This window comes from Abramis brama (genome assembly GCF_963993115.1).
Source record: "Abramis brama genome assembly, chromosome: 18".
NCBI classification, from domain to species: Eukaryota; Metazoa; Chordata; class Actinopteri; order Cypriniformes; family Leuciscidae; genus Abramis; species Abramis brama.
This window is the reverse complement of record NC_139980.1, coordinates 4,866,914-4,883,051: the sequence shown is the minus strand read 5'-3', so window position 1 is coordinate 4,883,051 and position 16,138 is coordinate 4,866,914. Positions and strand designations below refer to the sequence as shown.

At 38.0% G+C, this 16,138-nt stretch overlaps 1 protein-coding gene across 2 annotated transcripts in view; it reads right to left on the bottom strand.

Annotated features, from left to right (window-relative positions):
• Nucleotides 1–4,623: 4,623 nt before the first annotated feature.
• foxo3b (forkhead box O3b) overlaps nt 4,624–16,138 on the bottom strand; it is a 30,755-nt gene continuing 19,240 nt past the window's right edge. For both annotated transcript variants that reach the window (XM_084091330.1, XM_084091331.1), the window contains exons 3-4: nt 7,295–8,733; nt 4,624–6,996 (exon numbers count right to left, since the gene is read on the bottom strand). In XM_084091330.1, coding sequence (XP_083947456.1) covers nt 7,309–8,733 — 1,425 coding nt within the window. In that variant the 3' untranslated portion in view covers nt 4,624–6,996; nt 7,295–7,308. The remainder of the gene's footprint in view (nt 6,997–7,294; nt 8,734–16,138) is intronic.

The window sequence follows — 16,138 nt, the reverse complement described above, 5'->3', positions numbered from 1 at the left end:
GTCTTATGTGGCTAGTATGTTTGTGTAACGTACCAGTTTCCGAACTTTGTAAAGTCAAAGTAATTGTTTCTTCTTTTCTTTGGGTTTGTAAGTTACCCCTGTAACTGAAGACAAACGTAACGTTACAGGCAAATCTTTCAATTCAGTTGAAAAATCGCTCCTCTTCCTAGCGTAAAGATCACGTCCAACATATGTTTCGATTTTTTTGTTATATCTTTCTTTTGTAATAGCGTCTAAAGTAGTACAGTATGGACTTTCCTCCATCTCGTCCATTCCGCTCTTCACTTCCTGCCCTCCATCTGAATTTCGCGCGTCATCACAATCACGTGACTGCAAACCACCTATATCTTTTACCCCAAATGCCCATAATTTTTTTTTGTTAAAAAAAAACTTTTGTCAATGCAACATACCTCTGACACCCTTCTAAGCATGTGCAGGACAATATTGTCACACCCTGAGCCAAAAAAGTCAAAAGTCCAATTTTTTTCAACCCAGCTATACACGTGCACATAATGTAAAGGTATAATCAGACTAACACACACTAATACTGCTGTTAGATAATTGGATGGAATGTTCCAGTCATGGAATGTTGGCACAGCTAACACTCATTAGAGCTTAACTATTGCAGTCATAATGGCAGGTGATATGATGTAGTACTGTCACCTGACACGCATTTACAGTATGTGGATGAAGTACTGTACATGTAGTCAGCCAACACTGATAGTATGGTACAGGACTTCCTTTTAATTATTATTTTTTATGTTTATTTGAGGATTTCATTGGATGTGAACACAATGGGACTCTTTGTCTTTGTTCATTGTGTTTGTGGGATGCTATACACTACTGTTTGCCTTCCCCCTTTCCCCTGACCAAAGATTTATGTAGGTACAGCCCTATTTCCCCCTTCACTGCTGATTAGAAGGTTCCCTAAGGACTGTCATAAATGTGCTCTATCTATTTCTCTCTCTATCCTTCTTTCTCATCCCCCCATCTACAGTACATTACTCTGTGATTTTATTCCCATGCTCATGTCCGTGGGTCTGTATGCTCTATAATGAATAGAATCTATGGCTCTCATCTGGCCTAGGAAACAAAGAGATGAGTGTGCAGTTGGATGGTTGGTGTGTGTATGTCTGTGTGAGAAGGGTCAGGGTGAATATGTCTATGTTATGTGAGAGATGCACATGATGGTGCTAATAAATCATGACTTTGGCCTATTTTCCTTTTGTAATCATGTCAGAAATCACTAAGGGCACAGATTGTGTACAGTAGATTATCTCTCTATTGTCTCACAAAGCATAGGGACTCATTTATTCTGTCTCAGTGACAGAGAGAGGTTGTAATAAAAGAAAGGGATGGTCCAAGAGAGAGAATGGTCACTGAGAGATGAAAGGAATAGGAGAATAGGATCAAGGATCAGATGGTAGAGAATCTTTGTTGGACATTATAACAATATCCAGTGCTGGCTGTTTCCTTCTCTCTTCCCTGACATACACACAAGTTTGCGTGTGTGTGTGTGTGTGTGTGTGTGTGTGTGTTGATGTATGGATGATCTAGAATTTTTCAACTTGGATGGTAAATATTTAGGATCCTCAACAAAACATATGATATAAAACAAATTGTAAGAACTACTCTGATTCTCGTTAAAATATAACTTTAACAAACTCAATGTTGTAACGAAAACTTGTTGCATAAATCCTCACAAAATGTGCCAAATAAAATAACTTGTGACAAGTGCATTTTCTCAGATCACTGTTCTTTGTATAAATGCAAGGAAAAACATCTAAATAATTCCATTGTGGCACAATTTTAGACCAGTATACTGTATATGGCTTTATAGGACATAATACAGTCTTGACCTCTTCACCTTTACGCCAAATAATTCAGAAAATCGAACACATGTTGACTACATGAATATGATGTAGGCAATAAATTGAGACTAAACCACATTAAACATTATTTACTTCTTTCTGAGATGCGGCACAGGGCAATAAAAGAGGAGACATACTAAACAGGGATTAAGTCTTTGTGACTGGTTCACGCTTACAGAAGCTGGCAATGACTACAGATTCACAGGATCTTGTGCTGTGCAATTAGATCAGGCCTCTGTTGTTTGAAAAGAGCGAGCTAATGCACAGCTGATTGAGTAGATTGATGTGTCCTTCACTTAAGGATTTCTGTGTCTGCATTGATTTCAGGTTCTCACTGATCACAGGACTGCACATTTCCCTGTCCATTCATCATGCTGCTTAATGGGTGTCTCTCCTTCACCTCCACCTTGTTCTCCTCTCGCTTTATCTCTCTTGTACAGACCCATAAACAGTTGCATTTTCCTTTTCATTTAGCCTACACATATAGGTATTTAAACTCTGAAATACTTCTTCTGGGAACACTGTTATCTTTCTGATGTTCTACATCTCCAACATGTGTTGGAGAAATCCTCATGTGCCTGTGTGTTTGGACAGCATCTCGGACAGTTTTTCTTGTATCTTCACATCGTAGAGACGAGTGGAGTGTAGAGCACACTACTGAAGTGAACACTGCGGATGCTTCTAAATTGAGGCTTTTATGGAAATTAAAGAAAATTCAAAATTTCAAGGAAATTAGGGAGAAACCCACACTTTATTTATAAATGTCTCTTTATATTAAAAAGTTGTCCAGGATTATCAACATATGATTCTACATTCTTAATTATTGAGAAAAAGGAAATCAGAAAGAAAACAGAACTAAAATGCAACAAATGACGAAGTATACGAAGTATCCCCAACGAAGTATAGTAAAATAAATGTTATTAATATAATTAAGGAAATTAAGTCAGGAAAATATATCAACTTTAGAGGAATTCAATTAGACAAATTAAGGAGAGATTTTAAAAATTAAGTAGTCCACAACTATGCATAATAATAGGAAAATTGGGTAATTTGAACGGCATGCATTTGAAACCTGACAGTAATTGTCTTGAAATATACAAAAGCAGTGAATTTATTACAGATGCGGCACTTTGATGGCTGTAAATTGGTTTAATATAGAGACGTAATATTTGTAATCTAAACCCTATTCCATTGTTGTGATTTGCCCAGCACTTTTTTCGCTGGATGGTTTTGGAGGCTGTCAGTCAGCATAGACCTGTGTATGTGCTTTAAAACATGTGCTACAACCACTAAAGAAGAAAAAGTCATCTACACTAATCACTAATTAACTCATTAGCTGTTGAATGAGTTGATCATCCTGTCCCATCCCAACTCTAAAGGCTGAGTGTTTACATGCCTAAACTTCTTACTTCCTAAACTCCTGCTTCTGTACTGCACGTGTGTGACAACGCCTAAAGGTGTTTTCAGTCACAGATCCCAGAATGCTGTACGTCACATTGCTTTGAGGCAGATTGTATTCTACTGCCTAATGGATAGTGAACCCGAGATCCCTCACACACAGGCTCTCTCTCTTTTAGTTTCTCTGTCTCTCATTTACCATGTCACACTATCCCTTCAGCAATGACATCACCACACCACATCCCAGTTCTCGAATCCCCTTGTCATCAATCTCTCCTCACACAGTTTGACCAGTCAGACCACAGCACTGACAGGTCTGGCCTCACCTGAGGAGTCAGAGGTTTAGGCATTCATGGCACGCACTTGATTCACAATGTAAACGCCCATTGGCCCTTTTTAGCTCACATTATTTGTTGTGTACACACAAATGCACTATTATAAAACAATGCCATTCACACCTAATTGCTCATACTGTTACTTATCTGTCATCATCGATATTTTGATATACTCGCACGTGAGAGGGACTATTTTTATTTTCTATTTTTTCTATTATTTATTATTTTTGTTTATGCTGTTTCATCTAATATTTATGTTATTTCAGCTTTTTTTCAATTACCAGGAGAGAAAATGTAATAGTTTTACTTTTAGTTTCACTTAACAAAAAACAACACTGAGTCTTAAAACAAGATTTATTTTAAATTACGAATTTTGATGAAGAAGACCATTTAACTTTGAAGTCAGATTTGAGTCGGCATACTGTTCCCACAGCAAACAGCACACCTTGAATACACACACCTCTGATCCACAGTATTGGCAAAACAGATTTGCCCTTAAAGTTATGTAACAACCCTTGACCTTTAGGTTAATGGCCCGTGATTGTGTCTGTGTTTCAGTGGGACAGATTCCAGACATTTCTTATGGCTCTATCAGGGAGGAACAGTCAACAATCTCTGTTGGCTGTTAAGCGTGTCACATGTGACTTGTGTGTATATATAAGCCATTTGTGAACTCTTTTATTGATATATTGAGAACATATGCTATTAAAAATAAAATGAACAACCAAAGTCCAATTAATCAGGTTTAAATGAGGCTTTATATATTGTCATTGCACCATAGGGAACATCCCAAGGTTCAATGTAACATATAGCCTTGAGACAACTGTTTAAAGAGGTAACTAAAAAAAAAAAAAAACAAAAAAAAAATTCCAATGAAAGCTACAAAATACCCTATATGAGTCTGGAAGTTTTTTAAAACATCAAATCATTATTGGGAATTTTTAGTTGCATCATGTTGGGACTTATTGAAAGTTTAAATGGATCAAATTTGAAAATAACTTAAAAGAACAGCAGAGACATATAGCTCAACCAAGCTTTATTTACATGCGCACCATTTCTTATACAAACTAGATTACAATTCAAAATGGAGTACACAGGAAAAATACTCACAAACATCTAGTAGAGAAGCCATAAGATAAGAGGTAAAAGAGCAAAGGTAAGGGAGGAAGGCTACGATCAGGGTGGTAAAATGTGGTACAGTGGTATTTTCTGATTATCACGATGGGCATAGTAAATTAAACCTGTAATGTTTGAGGATCTGAATTGGTCATCTGAATTTTTTTTTTAGAGGTGTAAGTATACATGCAAGGCAGTTTTTGAGAATAATGTCTCTGAAATAATTTACAATGTTCAGCTGTCTTATATGGGTGATTTTCCAATTCATTGCATACTGGATATCATCAATTACAATGTAAGTCTGAAAAATAAATATGATGAAAGCAGAAGATTTAGGGTGTGGAATCATGGTGTAAAGCAGGTGTGTCAAACGCACAAGTAAAATTATGCTGAAACATTAGCATTCATATTATATCCGTTGTTTCGTACATTTTTTGCTACAGCAAGATATCTAAACGCTTACATTTACACTGTTGCATGTTCTTGCATCTAAACTCCTCTTTTCATGTCAATGTTGTTAGATAATTATTCTCGAATTAACAAATTTGTAAGAATTTTATTGAAAGGTGTGTGAAATGATTACATTTCATCTGCTCTCCTTTTGTTATAACACATTATTGGTTATTCGAGCAGAATAAAATTAATTCTGGACTTTGTTCGTTTGTGAAGTGCATGTACTGTGCATGCACTCAGAAAAAGTTAAATGCATACAGTAACGTTTAGTTTGACACCCTTGCAACCATGTCTGTCCAACTCCCCATGTAACAATTCCATTATTTTGTTCAACACGTGGACTTTGAAAGATATATTTGAATTATCACTACATTTTATAAGTATAGCAGGATGTATACATATATATGCATAGCACACGATGCATATGTACATTTACATGCATGCATACATGGAAGTATGCAGTGAAAGGTAACCCTCTCTGGGGACAGAAACACAGAACATTAGGATTTGTACATGATTTGTGATAATAGTTGAGCACAATGGAACAATAAAGACATTAATAAACTGACATCAACACAGGATGGATTCCTGTTGCTTCATCTCCTTACTTCAGAAGACTGTTGTTCATATACAAATGTTCATAAAACATTTCTGAAATTGTGTACAGCCAGGTTGCAGTTAATTCAAGATGAGGCCCTGATGTTGTAATGGAGACCCCACTCTCCCCTGAGCAATAGTGATGCATTTTGCATACAGAGACAGAAAAGTCCCCAAATTTCACTGTGTCTTTTGTGATTTTGGCTGCCAGCATCTCCTACATTTTCAAGTAATTTGGCAAATGTACAAAAGATAGCTTATTGTTTTTGCTCAGTAAAGATTGCTTCCAGAGGAAAGGCCCATCCACCATTGAATGTTGCCATGATGCTAATCACTAATCCTAATCAATTATGCTATGTCCTTGTGGCCAGGGAAACACAGATGGCCTTAATAAAGGACAGGGATCAACACTGATCATTTAGCACCTGGTATGGCATGGAAATGTCCACAATGCAAGTTAATATTTATTTATTCATTACTTTTGGCTACATTTATATGCGAGAAGTCCAAACATAGCTTTGCTGGCTAAAGAAGACGCCTCCACCCGCTAAGCTTTCAATTTTACCATTTTTTTTTTTTTTTGTACAGTTACAGACAGTACACACAAATTAATTACTCCTTTATAAGGTTATATTCAATCACAAAAAATGTATGAAGTATTATTATGAGGCAACTATATTTCAGATTGGGAACTAACTACTGTATGGTAACAGTGAATTAAAAACAAAACAATTGATGAAGTGCACCTGTGCTCTGAAATTTTTCAGGTCAACTCTTCGCCTCTTAGTTGTACTCTTATATTGATCATGACTATACAGTTAGTGCTTAGAGGATAACAGAAATAGCCAATCATTATACAAAATTGTAATGGAAAACAGAGCGAGACCCCAGCCAAGAAAACTAAATTCATGACAGAAAAGCTACAACAGGCCTATTTAAACATTTCATTTTTAGATTACTTCACCTCTAACAGTGGGATATTTTCAAACATTGCATAATGATCTGTGAGTTCACTGTTAGTTTGTGTTTCTCCATTGGGCAGTCTTTTGTAATAGTCTGGGTCTGCTTTTACAGATGGACCTGTAAACAGGCATATCATCCAGTGCTTGTCGCAGACAGCAATCTTGGCAAAGATTGACTTCAAGTCTTTTGGATGTTTTTTTTTTTTTTGCAGGATTCTTGTAGTTGTTATTTTATTATTTGTTGTTTTCTTTGCAGTTCTGAACCTAGAGAGAAAGACAAAAAAGTATTGCTCTGTATTAAATAAATGCAGTAAGATCAGCAAAACACATCCTGAACAGTAATAAGGAGCCGTTCACACAAAAAGTGGTTTTGCATTCCACTGCACTGCTGTGTGAATGGCCCCTTACAAAATGTTTATTTCCTGTAATAATGGATCTAAAAAAACACCAACAGTACAACTATATTGAAACACTTTTGTTATTTATGTTGGTCTTTCTTTATTTGTCTTTTTGTTTCTCCATGGCATGGACAGCTATGTTTATAAACTTTATTTTGGCTCACCTAAGCGACTGCCTTCAGCCAGGCACCCAACTTTGATTGGACTGTTTTGTCCCAGTGAAGTTTCCCACAGGATTCAGACTAACAGCGTTTTGCACCAATGCATCAAAGTTAAAATCCAGTCCATCAGAGTCCATTAGTTCAGAGCGGATTATGGAATCCACATCGCAATCCAGACTGCCGTTAAACATGTCCAAGTCCAAGTCTGAGGGAAAACGATCTGGTCCTGAGGGGTGACAGATCCCTACCCCGTTACTTCCATTCAGGCCAGAGTAAAGCGATGTCTCGGTCATCAACATGGAGGGCTGTGGCTGGAGGTGCTGCTTTGTGGAGACTAAATTATTAGCATCATTAACTAGACTTTGCGTCCTGTTGTTGGAGAGGGAACGCAAAGCACCCTGGGATTTGGAGCCCTGATGGTGTTGCTTGTTCTGGAGGTGGCCGCTTCGCCCATTGAGCACAGAACTGAATGATGACATCATGGGATCATTACGAAGCATGAGGCCATTGCGAAGACGGGAGTTTTGAGAGGTGACGGCAGTGCTGGCCTGTGAAATAAGTGGGTCTGACTGCGTCATCATAACGTCACTATGACTGTGTGAGATCAGTGAATCAGAATTCAGCAGCTCCTGAAGTGAGTTTCCAAAACAAGAAACACTAGAAAATGATGTTTGCTTGTTTTCCTGGATGGTCTGCATGGGTGTCTGACGCAGGGTTCCTGCCGGAGGCCCAAAAATAGGGTTATTGAATCCTCCGGTGTTGTTGCTCACAGTTTGGGATGATGAGGAGCTTGGGGGCGATGCAGTGCTCTTGGAGCCGAAACTGAAATTAGATGACCCTTGAACAACCTGCACTTGTGTAGCGATGTTGTCCAACAGATCGACCATTAGGTTGTCAGCCTCATTGAGATTCATTGTGCCAGTCAGGTCAGCTAGCCCTGGAAGTTCTGCTGGGCACGTTTTGGAGTTTGATGAAGATGATGAGGGAGGAGAGAGACTGCTGGGGCTGGAGTAGAGCATTGGGGACAGGGGTGGGCCGTCTGGGACATCATCAAGCTCTGGATTAGCCAAAATAGGTGACAGGCGGCCACTCAGGGTGCTAGCATTGGAGTTAGTTCGCGAGCGGAAGTCAGTCCAACAGGATTCTAGTTCATCGCTGCTCCGGGAAGTGGGACTTCCTGGCCACTTGGACAGACCACCAGCAGAAACGTTCTCCAGCGAACCCTCCTGGGCAGCCTGCAGCGCTGCCTTTTTCTTGGCCGCACGCCCACGAGCAGTCTTGGTGTACTTGTTACCATTGTCCATGGAGACTGCACGTCGCCTTGGCGCTTTACCTCCCCGCCCCCCTTCAGGATTGATCATCCACCACGAGCTCTTTCCAGTTCCCTCGTTCTGTACACGGATGAAACGGCTATGCAAGGACAGGTTATGTCGGATGGAGTTCTAGAAAGAGAGCAGACAGAGACAAGAGAAAACAGGTGGTTATTAATCATTCCAACACACACACACACTTCCTGATGCCTGCAAATTATAGGCCTAGACACAGAATATGTGCGATTGCGAATTTAAAAGCAAAACTAAAAAAAGCGAGTGCGCATTCAAAAGCCCTCCACCACCCTCAGTGTTATTGGTAATACCGGAGTTGTCGCAAGTTTATATATCGGTGTGAAAATTTCCTCACTATGACATCCCTAGTACATATTTACACTATTTTGTGCAAAATGAGAACTACTGGTGTCACAAGTCAGCTTTGTTGAGAAAAGACGTAAAGATCGTACACACAATTGATCTAACGTACAAGAGACCAATATAGTTCTCCAACCCATCTCGTGACAACTGATGAACAGGTACTTTTCAGTGCTAATGAATAGGAAACCAGTGGAAAATGAATGCCATTGTGTATTACAAGTACAATGTGATCTCAAGAGGTTACACTGCCGGTAACCTTGGCAGAACAAACAGGTTTACATTTCTATAACATTATATTTTTTCCCCTCAATAATCCAGTAGGCTGCAGTGGGATATACAGAAGTCAATAAATGCTAAAAATGTACATTATTATATGCATTCTAATACACAGTGTGCCTTGTTATTTATAACTATCACAGATAAAGAGCTTAGTTCATGTTGATGTCACATTTTTAAACTGAAGTACCCCGTCTTATGACTCACAAGATGCGTGCGTGCGTGCGTGTGTGTGTGTGTTGAGCTATGATGAGCGATACCACGGATACCGGTGTTTACAGTGCCAAGGCCCTCTAGAGATTAATGACATAATGTTTGTGTGTGTGTGAGGGAAAAGAGGCGTAAGGGTATGACTAAAACCTCAATGGAGCAGCATGTTGTGAATGAAGTCATTAAAACCAATTCATTTTCTTCCTCCACTTTCTTGGCAGCTCTAAACAAACTTGTGGCACTGAAACCAAAAACAAACTTGTGCCATTTACACCAAATGCAGTACATTTTCTCCTGTCTTTCCAAGCATATACCTCCCTTATTTCAACTGCTTATTTTAACAGTTTATCTATTGCATAATCTTTAGGTAAGGCCCTCAGGAGAGGTTCTTAATAAGTGTTTATTAAGTGCCTATGTGTGTTTTGATTGACTCATGGCAGCTCCACTACCCTTCAACTATTTTTTTTATTTGTGGAGGAAGCCCCCGGCTGAAACATAACAGTATCCATACACATTACACTCTCAATAAAATGCTCACTACGCCCCACATACAAACTATGAGGTGAAGTGCAAAGCACACACCCAGTAAACCCTATATTTATACTCTCAGTCAGAAAACACATACCCGCACTTAATCTGCAAAGCTGATCCTTTCAGCCTGAAACTATTTTTCTTTTAATGCTAAAAAGATTACAAAATCTAAAGCAAAATCCGTTTTCACCTGTTGTGTTTAAATTGAACCCATTTTGTTTAGATGTCTAGTCAGTACGATGTGTACTATCTCTCAGCACACATGTGAGTGTAGGGGAGGCTGTTAACTGAGCGCCCAGCTGCACACTGAAAGTCTTTGGAACACAGAGACCTTTTTGTCCGTCAGCAACATGTGGTAACAATCCATCAATGTCAGCAGCCACGCAATGCACACACACGCAACTATGGCTTCGCTCACATTCTTCTTCTGAGAGATGTGTTTTGGTTATCCGGTGCTCTCTGTGAATGTTATTGCGCTCTGGCTGGTCATTTTTGTGATGTCAGGAAGCCAGTGACTACACAAACCTTTAACCAGCAGGCATTTGCCCACAAATCAACCAAACCAAAACCACAATGAAATAAACGTGCCAACCCTTACCAAAGTGTTAGAAAGGACAAAATGATATTGATTAAAGGTAGATTTTAAATATTGAGACAATCTAAATGTAGGTTTGTTCTAATGTTGCAGTTGAGTCTAGGTCTGGACAGTAGCTATAATAAACGAATAAAGATTGATGGAAAGAAAGAATCTAAATCTTTAAACGTGTTAATTCAACCCATGAAGTCCTTCCCTCTCTCTGTCACACACACACATTATTTCAGCAGCAGGAGCGCACACTTACTGCAGTAAACTCAAGGCAGAGCCATTGTGTTAATATGGTTTTGGCAGCCGAACATTTCACTGCGGTTGATTTTCAATGACATACAGATTATGGAGGGCAGTTGTGTGTGTCTGTGTACACATAAAAATTTTGCATTTCCAGAAATCTTATTTCTTAGCAAACCCAAGCACTGGCCTTCTGAGTATTTGGTCCATATGTGCTATGTTTGTGTCCAAAAGGAAATGAAAACATTCAAAGTCTAGTGTTTATGTTTTTAGGAAGGGTCAGACCAGAAGAGAGTTAGAAAAAGACAAAACAAGTTAAAAAGAGTTTGAGAGGGAGGGAGCTCAGGGCACTTGAGCCGTTTAGAAATAAATTGAGACCAATGTTAATTTTTACACCATTTTTGCTTTAGTCATTCTTTTCAGAACATGACTAACATGTTGTTAGTCAGTATACATACTGTATACATACTGTATAATAGTCAATATTTTGTCTTGTCAATAAGTCAGTGTTTATTATAATTGTTTAGCTTTTAAATATACACTACCGTTCAAAAGTTTGGATTTTCAGCAGGCGTTACTCCAGTCTTCAGTGTCACATGATACTTAAAAAATGATAATTTGCTGATTTGATGCTCAAGAAACATTTCTTATTATTGTCAATGTTGAAAACAGTTGTGCTGCTTAATGTTGTAGAAACAGTGTAATTTTTTTTTTTAGGATTCTTCGATGACTAGAACAGCATTTATTTGAAATGGTAATCTTTTGTTAAAATTATAGTCTTTACTGTCACAAATTTAATGCATCATTTCTTTTCTATACATTTTCTATACATATATCTCATCTTTATTATTGTTGATGATACCAAAAAGCTCATCATCAACAAACATTTTCTTTAGTAATTTCCTTGACTAGATTAACACTGCTGCTGACACAGCAAAGGTGACGAGAAAAGCAGTTTATACACAAATGCAAGCATGCAAACATACACGGTCCAAGTACACTGACCCGCACCCTCCCACTCTCGCCTCATCCCTTTCCCAGCTGCCCCGACTGCTGGAGAGAAAGAGAGAACATTCCATTCCATCCAACCAAAATGTGCGTTTTCCAGCCAGCACAGGACGTCTCTCCTTTTGTGTGCGTGCATCTTTTTCCAAAGTGTGTGTGTGTGTGCGTGTGTCTGACTCATGGGGACTTGTGTCACCGTGGGGACCTAAATTGAGGTCCCCATGAGTTTTTTTGAAAAAGTAAAAATGCAGAAACTTTTCTGTGATGGGTAGGTTTAGGGGTAGGGTTAGTGTAAGGGAATATAATATACAGTTTGTACAGTATAAAAACCATTACGTCTATGGAGAGTCCCCACAAAGATAGTAAACCAGACGTGTGTGTGTGAGAGAAAGAGAGAGAGAGAGAGAGAGAGAGATGTGTGCATGTGGAGTGGGGATCCAGTTCTCTCTCAAAGTACATTCTGTGTTTTCTGTTCTCTTTCTTCTGTTATTCTTACACTACTTCTGAGGTCCATACATCCCAGCCAACCATATAAGAATTTCTTTTGCTCACTAAAAGTACAAAACACATAAATTAAAGTCATTTGTGCTATTGTGCAGGCCATGCACGATTAACCAGCTAAAAACAACTATATAACTGCATGCAAATCTATGGGAATGTTTATTCTTTCCCTTCAGAGTTTTACTCGGAACTAATAATCAGGCCGCATGTTTCCAAAACATGAACCGTACAAAGAATCTTAAGCATGTAAGAGTGCCTAAGCAGGGTATGTGCGTGTTGTGTGCACATTGCATAATGTGGCATGTTCAAAGACCTCCTTGTTTATTCTGGGACCATCCAAGGGGTGGTGGCCTTCCGAGCCTACTCTGTTTAGCCAATCACTGCGTTTATATACAGGCGTATACAAACATGCACCATTGCATGGCTGACCTCACTGTAGGTCAGTATTTGTCACCTGTGCTGTCTAGCAAACATACACAATCACTCCTAACCGGTTTCCTCACATTTCAGCTGAGTATTTATAGCTTGCAAACACAAATATTCATATAAACATGCTCACTCTCTGACGTTTTAACACATTCAAGAGCTTGGCAAACACAGTCATTAGCATGTCACAGCCACTGACTCATTGAGAGGTCACAGCATTGCTCGTTTAGTAATAGTATTAGGTGGCTTGGAGTATCTTAGGACAACATTATCTGGGTCTTGGGTACAGCTAGTCCTATTATCAGGCTGTGTTGTGTGCCAAAGAACCATAAATCCCACCCGTTCAACTCTAAACAAACACAATGGAGATGGAAAATAAGTTTTATACCATTATAATTATTCTTCAGTTCCTGATGGTTTGTGATGTATATAACAGGTTATTATAGTTAACTAAAACCCTAAAAACATATTCGTTACTTGAGAAAAATCTTAACTGAAATAATAAAATATATAAAAAATGTATATATATGAAAATGCAATGAAAATGAATTTAGTTTATTTCAGCTAAATTCATACATTTACATCAACTCATGTAACATTTCTCAATTCTCTTTAATTTAGTTTAATTTGATGTATTAACTAAAAGCAGAAAAAAAAAAAAAACTACTGTATATAGATTTAAAAAAAATGCCAAAAACATAAAAAAACATAAAATAAATAAAAAAAATATGAATAAAAACTATAATATTGTAATATAACTGGCTCCCAGTTCAGAGGCTGCATCCTTCGAAGGATGTGGAATTCAATGGCCATGCCTTCGTAGTCCGCGAAGGTCTAACTGAGCGTTGTTAAATGGGATGGTCTAGCTAAGTAAAAACTTTAAAAAATGTAAGAGTATAATCTTGTATTTTCTCTCAAAAAAAATCCAGTCATTATTGGCGTGCAATGAATCTTTGGATTGGCTAGGCTGTGAAGGATCCATTCCTCTATCCTTCGCGGCCCCGAGAATGGAGGATGCATTTGTAGGCCTTTGGCCTTTCGTAGGCCTTTGGCCTTTGGCCTTTCACATGCAGCCTTCGAAGGATGCAGCCTCTTAATTGGGACACAGCCACAGTTATATAATCACGTCAATATAGAAAATATGGTAACGCTTTACAATAAGGTTCATTAGTTAACATTAGATAATGTATTAACTAACTAACATGAACTAACAACGAGCAATCCATTTTTTACAGTATTTATTAATCTTTGTTAATGTTAGTTAATAAAAATACAGCTGCTCATTGTTTGTTTATGTTAGTTCACAGTGCTTTAACTAATGTTAACAAATACAACCTTTGGTTTTAATAATGTATTTGTAAATGTTGAAATTAATATTAACTAAGATTAATAAATGCTGTAGAAGTATTGTTCATTCTTAGTTCATGTTAACTAATGAACCTTATTGTAAAGTGTTACCGAAAATATAAATATCACCATGATTTTTTTAATTAAATAAAATAAAAACAAAGAAAATCTTATACTTTTTTTTTTTGTAAATAATGAATATTTATTGATTATTTCTATAATAAAATCCAGATCATAGACAAAAATGATTCTGAAGTACAAACTGTACAGAGTTTCAAAACTCATAACCAATCCAGTGGAGAAGATTACACCCTCTCTCTAGCACTAAATGTGCCCTTCCTGTCAGGTGGTGATGAACGACTGGACCACATCTAAAGCTCAGCTATTTAGTGTGATGGACTACACAGGCTGTGCAAAGTGTAGAAATGTAAAAGAGGGACAAAAAAGGGAAAGATGACTATCAGCCAATGAGAAACGTATGCCTGCCTTTGGATTTTAAAGTTCATCATCATAGTAAACTCCTCACACATGCATAAAATACACACACGCATGTGACATTCCTTACAATGCGTGTCTGTCATGCATTTCTCTCTGCTGCTCAACACGCTTCCCACATGTCCAAACTCTTGGTCCACACCCTGTTTGGCATCTCTCTTGGAATATGAAAGACCCACGACCTACTCAACAGATAAACAACACTGAACAGACATCAGCCATACGTGATATTTTTAGCTCCAATTTGGAACACTGTGTCCCCTTGATGTCCCAGGTTAACTTGGCCAGATTGATAGACTAGGGATCTATTTATTCATGTCTTCACCAGACAGGTCTGCTAGTATAACATTTTTCCAAATGTTATAATAGAGAAGTTGTTTTCTTTTCAGTAAAGCAATAAAACAAGCCCTCATGGCTCCAACAAATCTGTTCTCAATCATTGCTGTATTTGGTTCTCACTTTATCGTTCCTGGAACCTGTTTTTCTAGCAAAATGCAAGCAGAATGTATCGAACACGTATTTGGACGACTAAAGCTGCTATATTTACCCCATTATAATGGCAGACAGAGCTTGTGACATTTCAGTTAATAATTGGTTTTCAAAGCTTTGCCTCTGTAAAACTGTCACATGCACAGTATTGCGTGACACTGTTGGGATGATTCACTGACTGATTCCCTTTACAAAGACTCATAATGGAACAGGTTTTCTTTATTTCTGCTCTAATATTGTCATAATTAATTTGTTCATAGTGTCTGTTGTCGTCACATTACTGTGGCTCTTGGGAGTAACTGAAAACATCTTTATCAATGTTTGGCCCCGTCTCTATGCGAATGTTTGTCGCTCTTGTACACATCTGGGCTGGATTTAAAAAAGGCCCCGTTCTGTTTTATTTTTTGCGGGTGTTTGTGTGTTTGAGAATGTGTATACACTGCGGCTTTTCTAGCTATGAAGGGTGCAGCTTGCTCAAACGGCAAGCCTGTGTTTCATTTGGTTTTAAAATTTCATTGTATTACATGAATTTCATGAATTGGTGTTGAAGTGGATTGCTGTTTAAGATAATTAGCTAACTATAAGGTAATTAGCTATCAAAATGTCCGAAATCGCTCACTCATTCATTATTCAGTGGGGAGGCCTGTTTTACGTTATTTACACGTGAGAGAGACAGAGAAACATTGCGCAATGCAAAATGCAGAGCAGAATGTGTCCAAAAACAAGTCAATATACCTGAAGATGACAAAGCCCAGGGTGTTATGACATTTTACCACATTATTATTAAATTCCACTGTGCATTCACAATATTACACCAAGTTACGCCTCTCGCTTTGGATAACAGAAAATATAGCAGGTAAATGTACATTGGCTGTATGCTATAAATAAAAAAAGTAGTTCATTCAGAATTCTCTACAAAGTAGCTGGAATAGGAAGCAATTTCAGACGCAATTTAGGTGACATGCCCTGACCTCAACTTTTAGCCCACTAAACATAACCAGAGGTACTATTATGTTGTGTCTGTGTGCCTTGTTTTGAAATATTTGCAAAGAA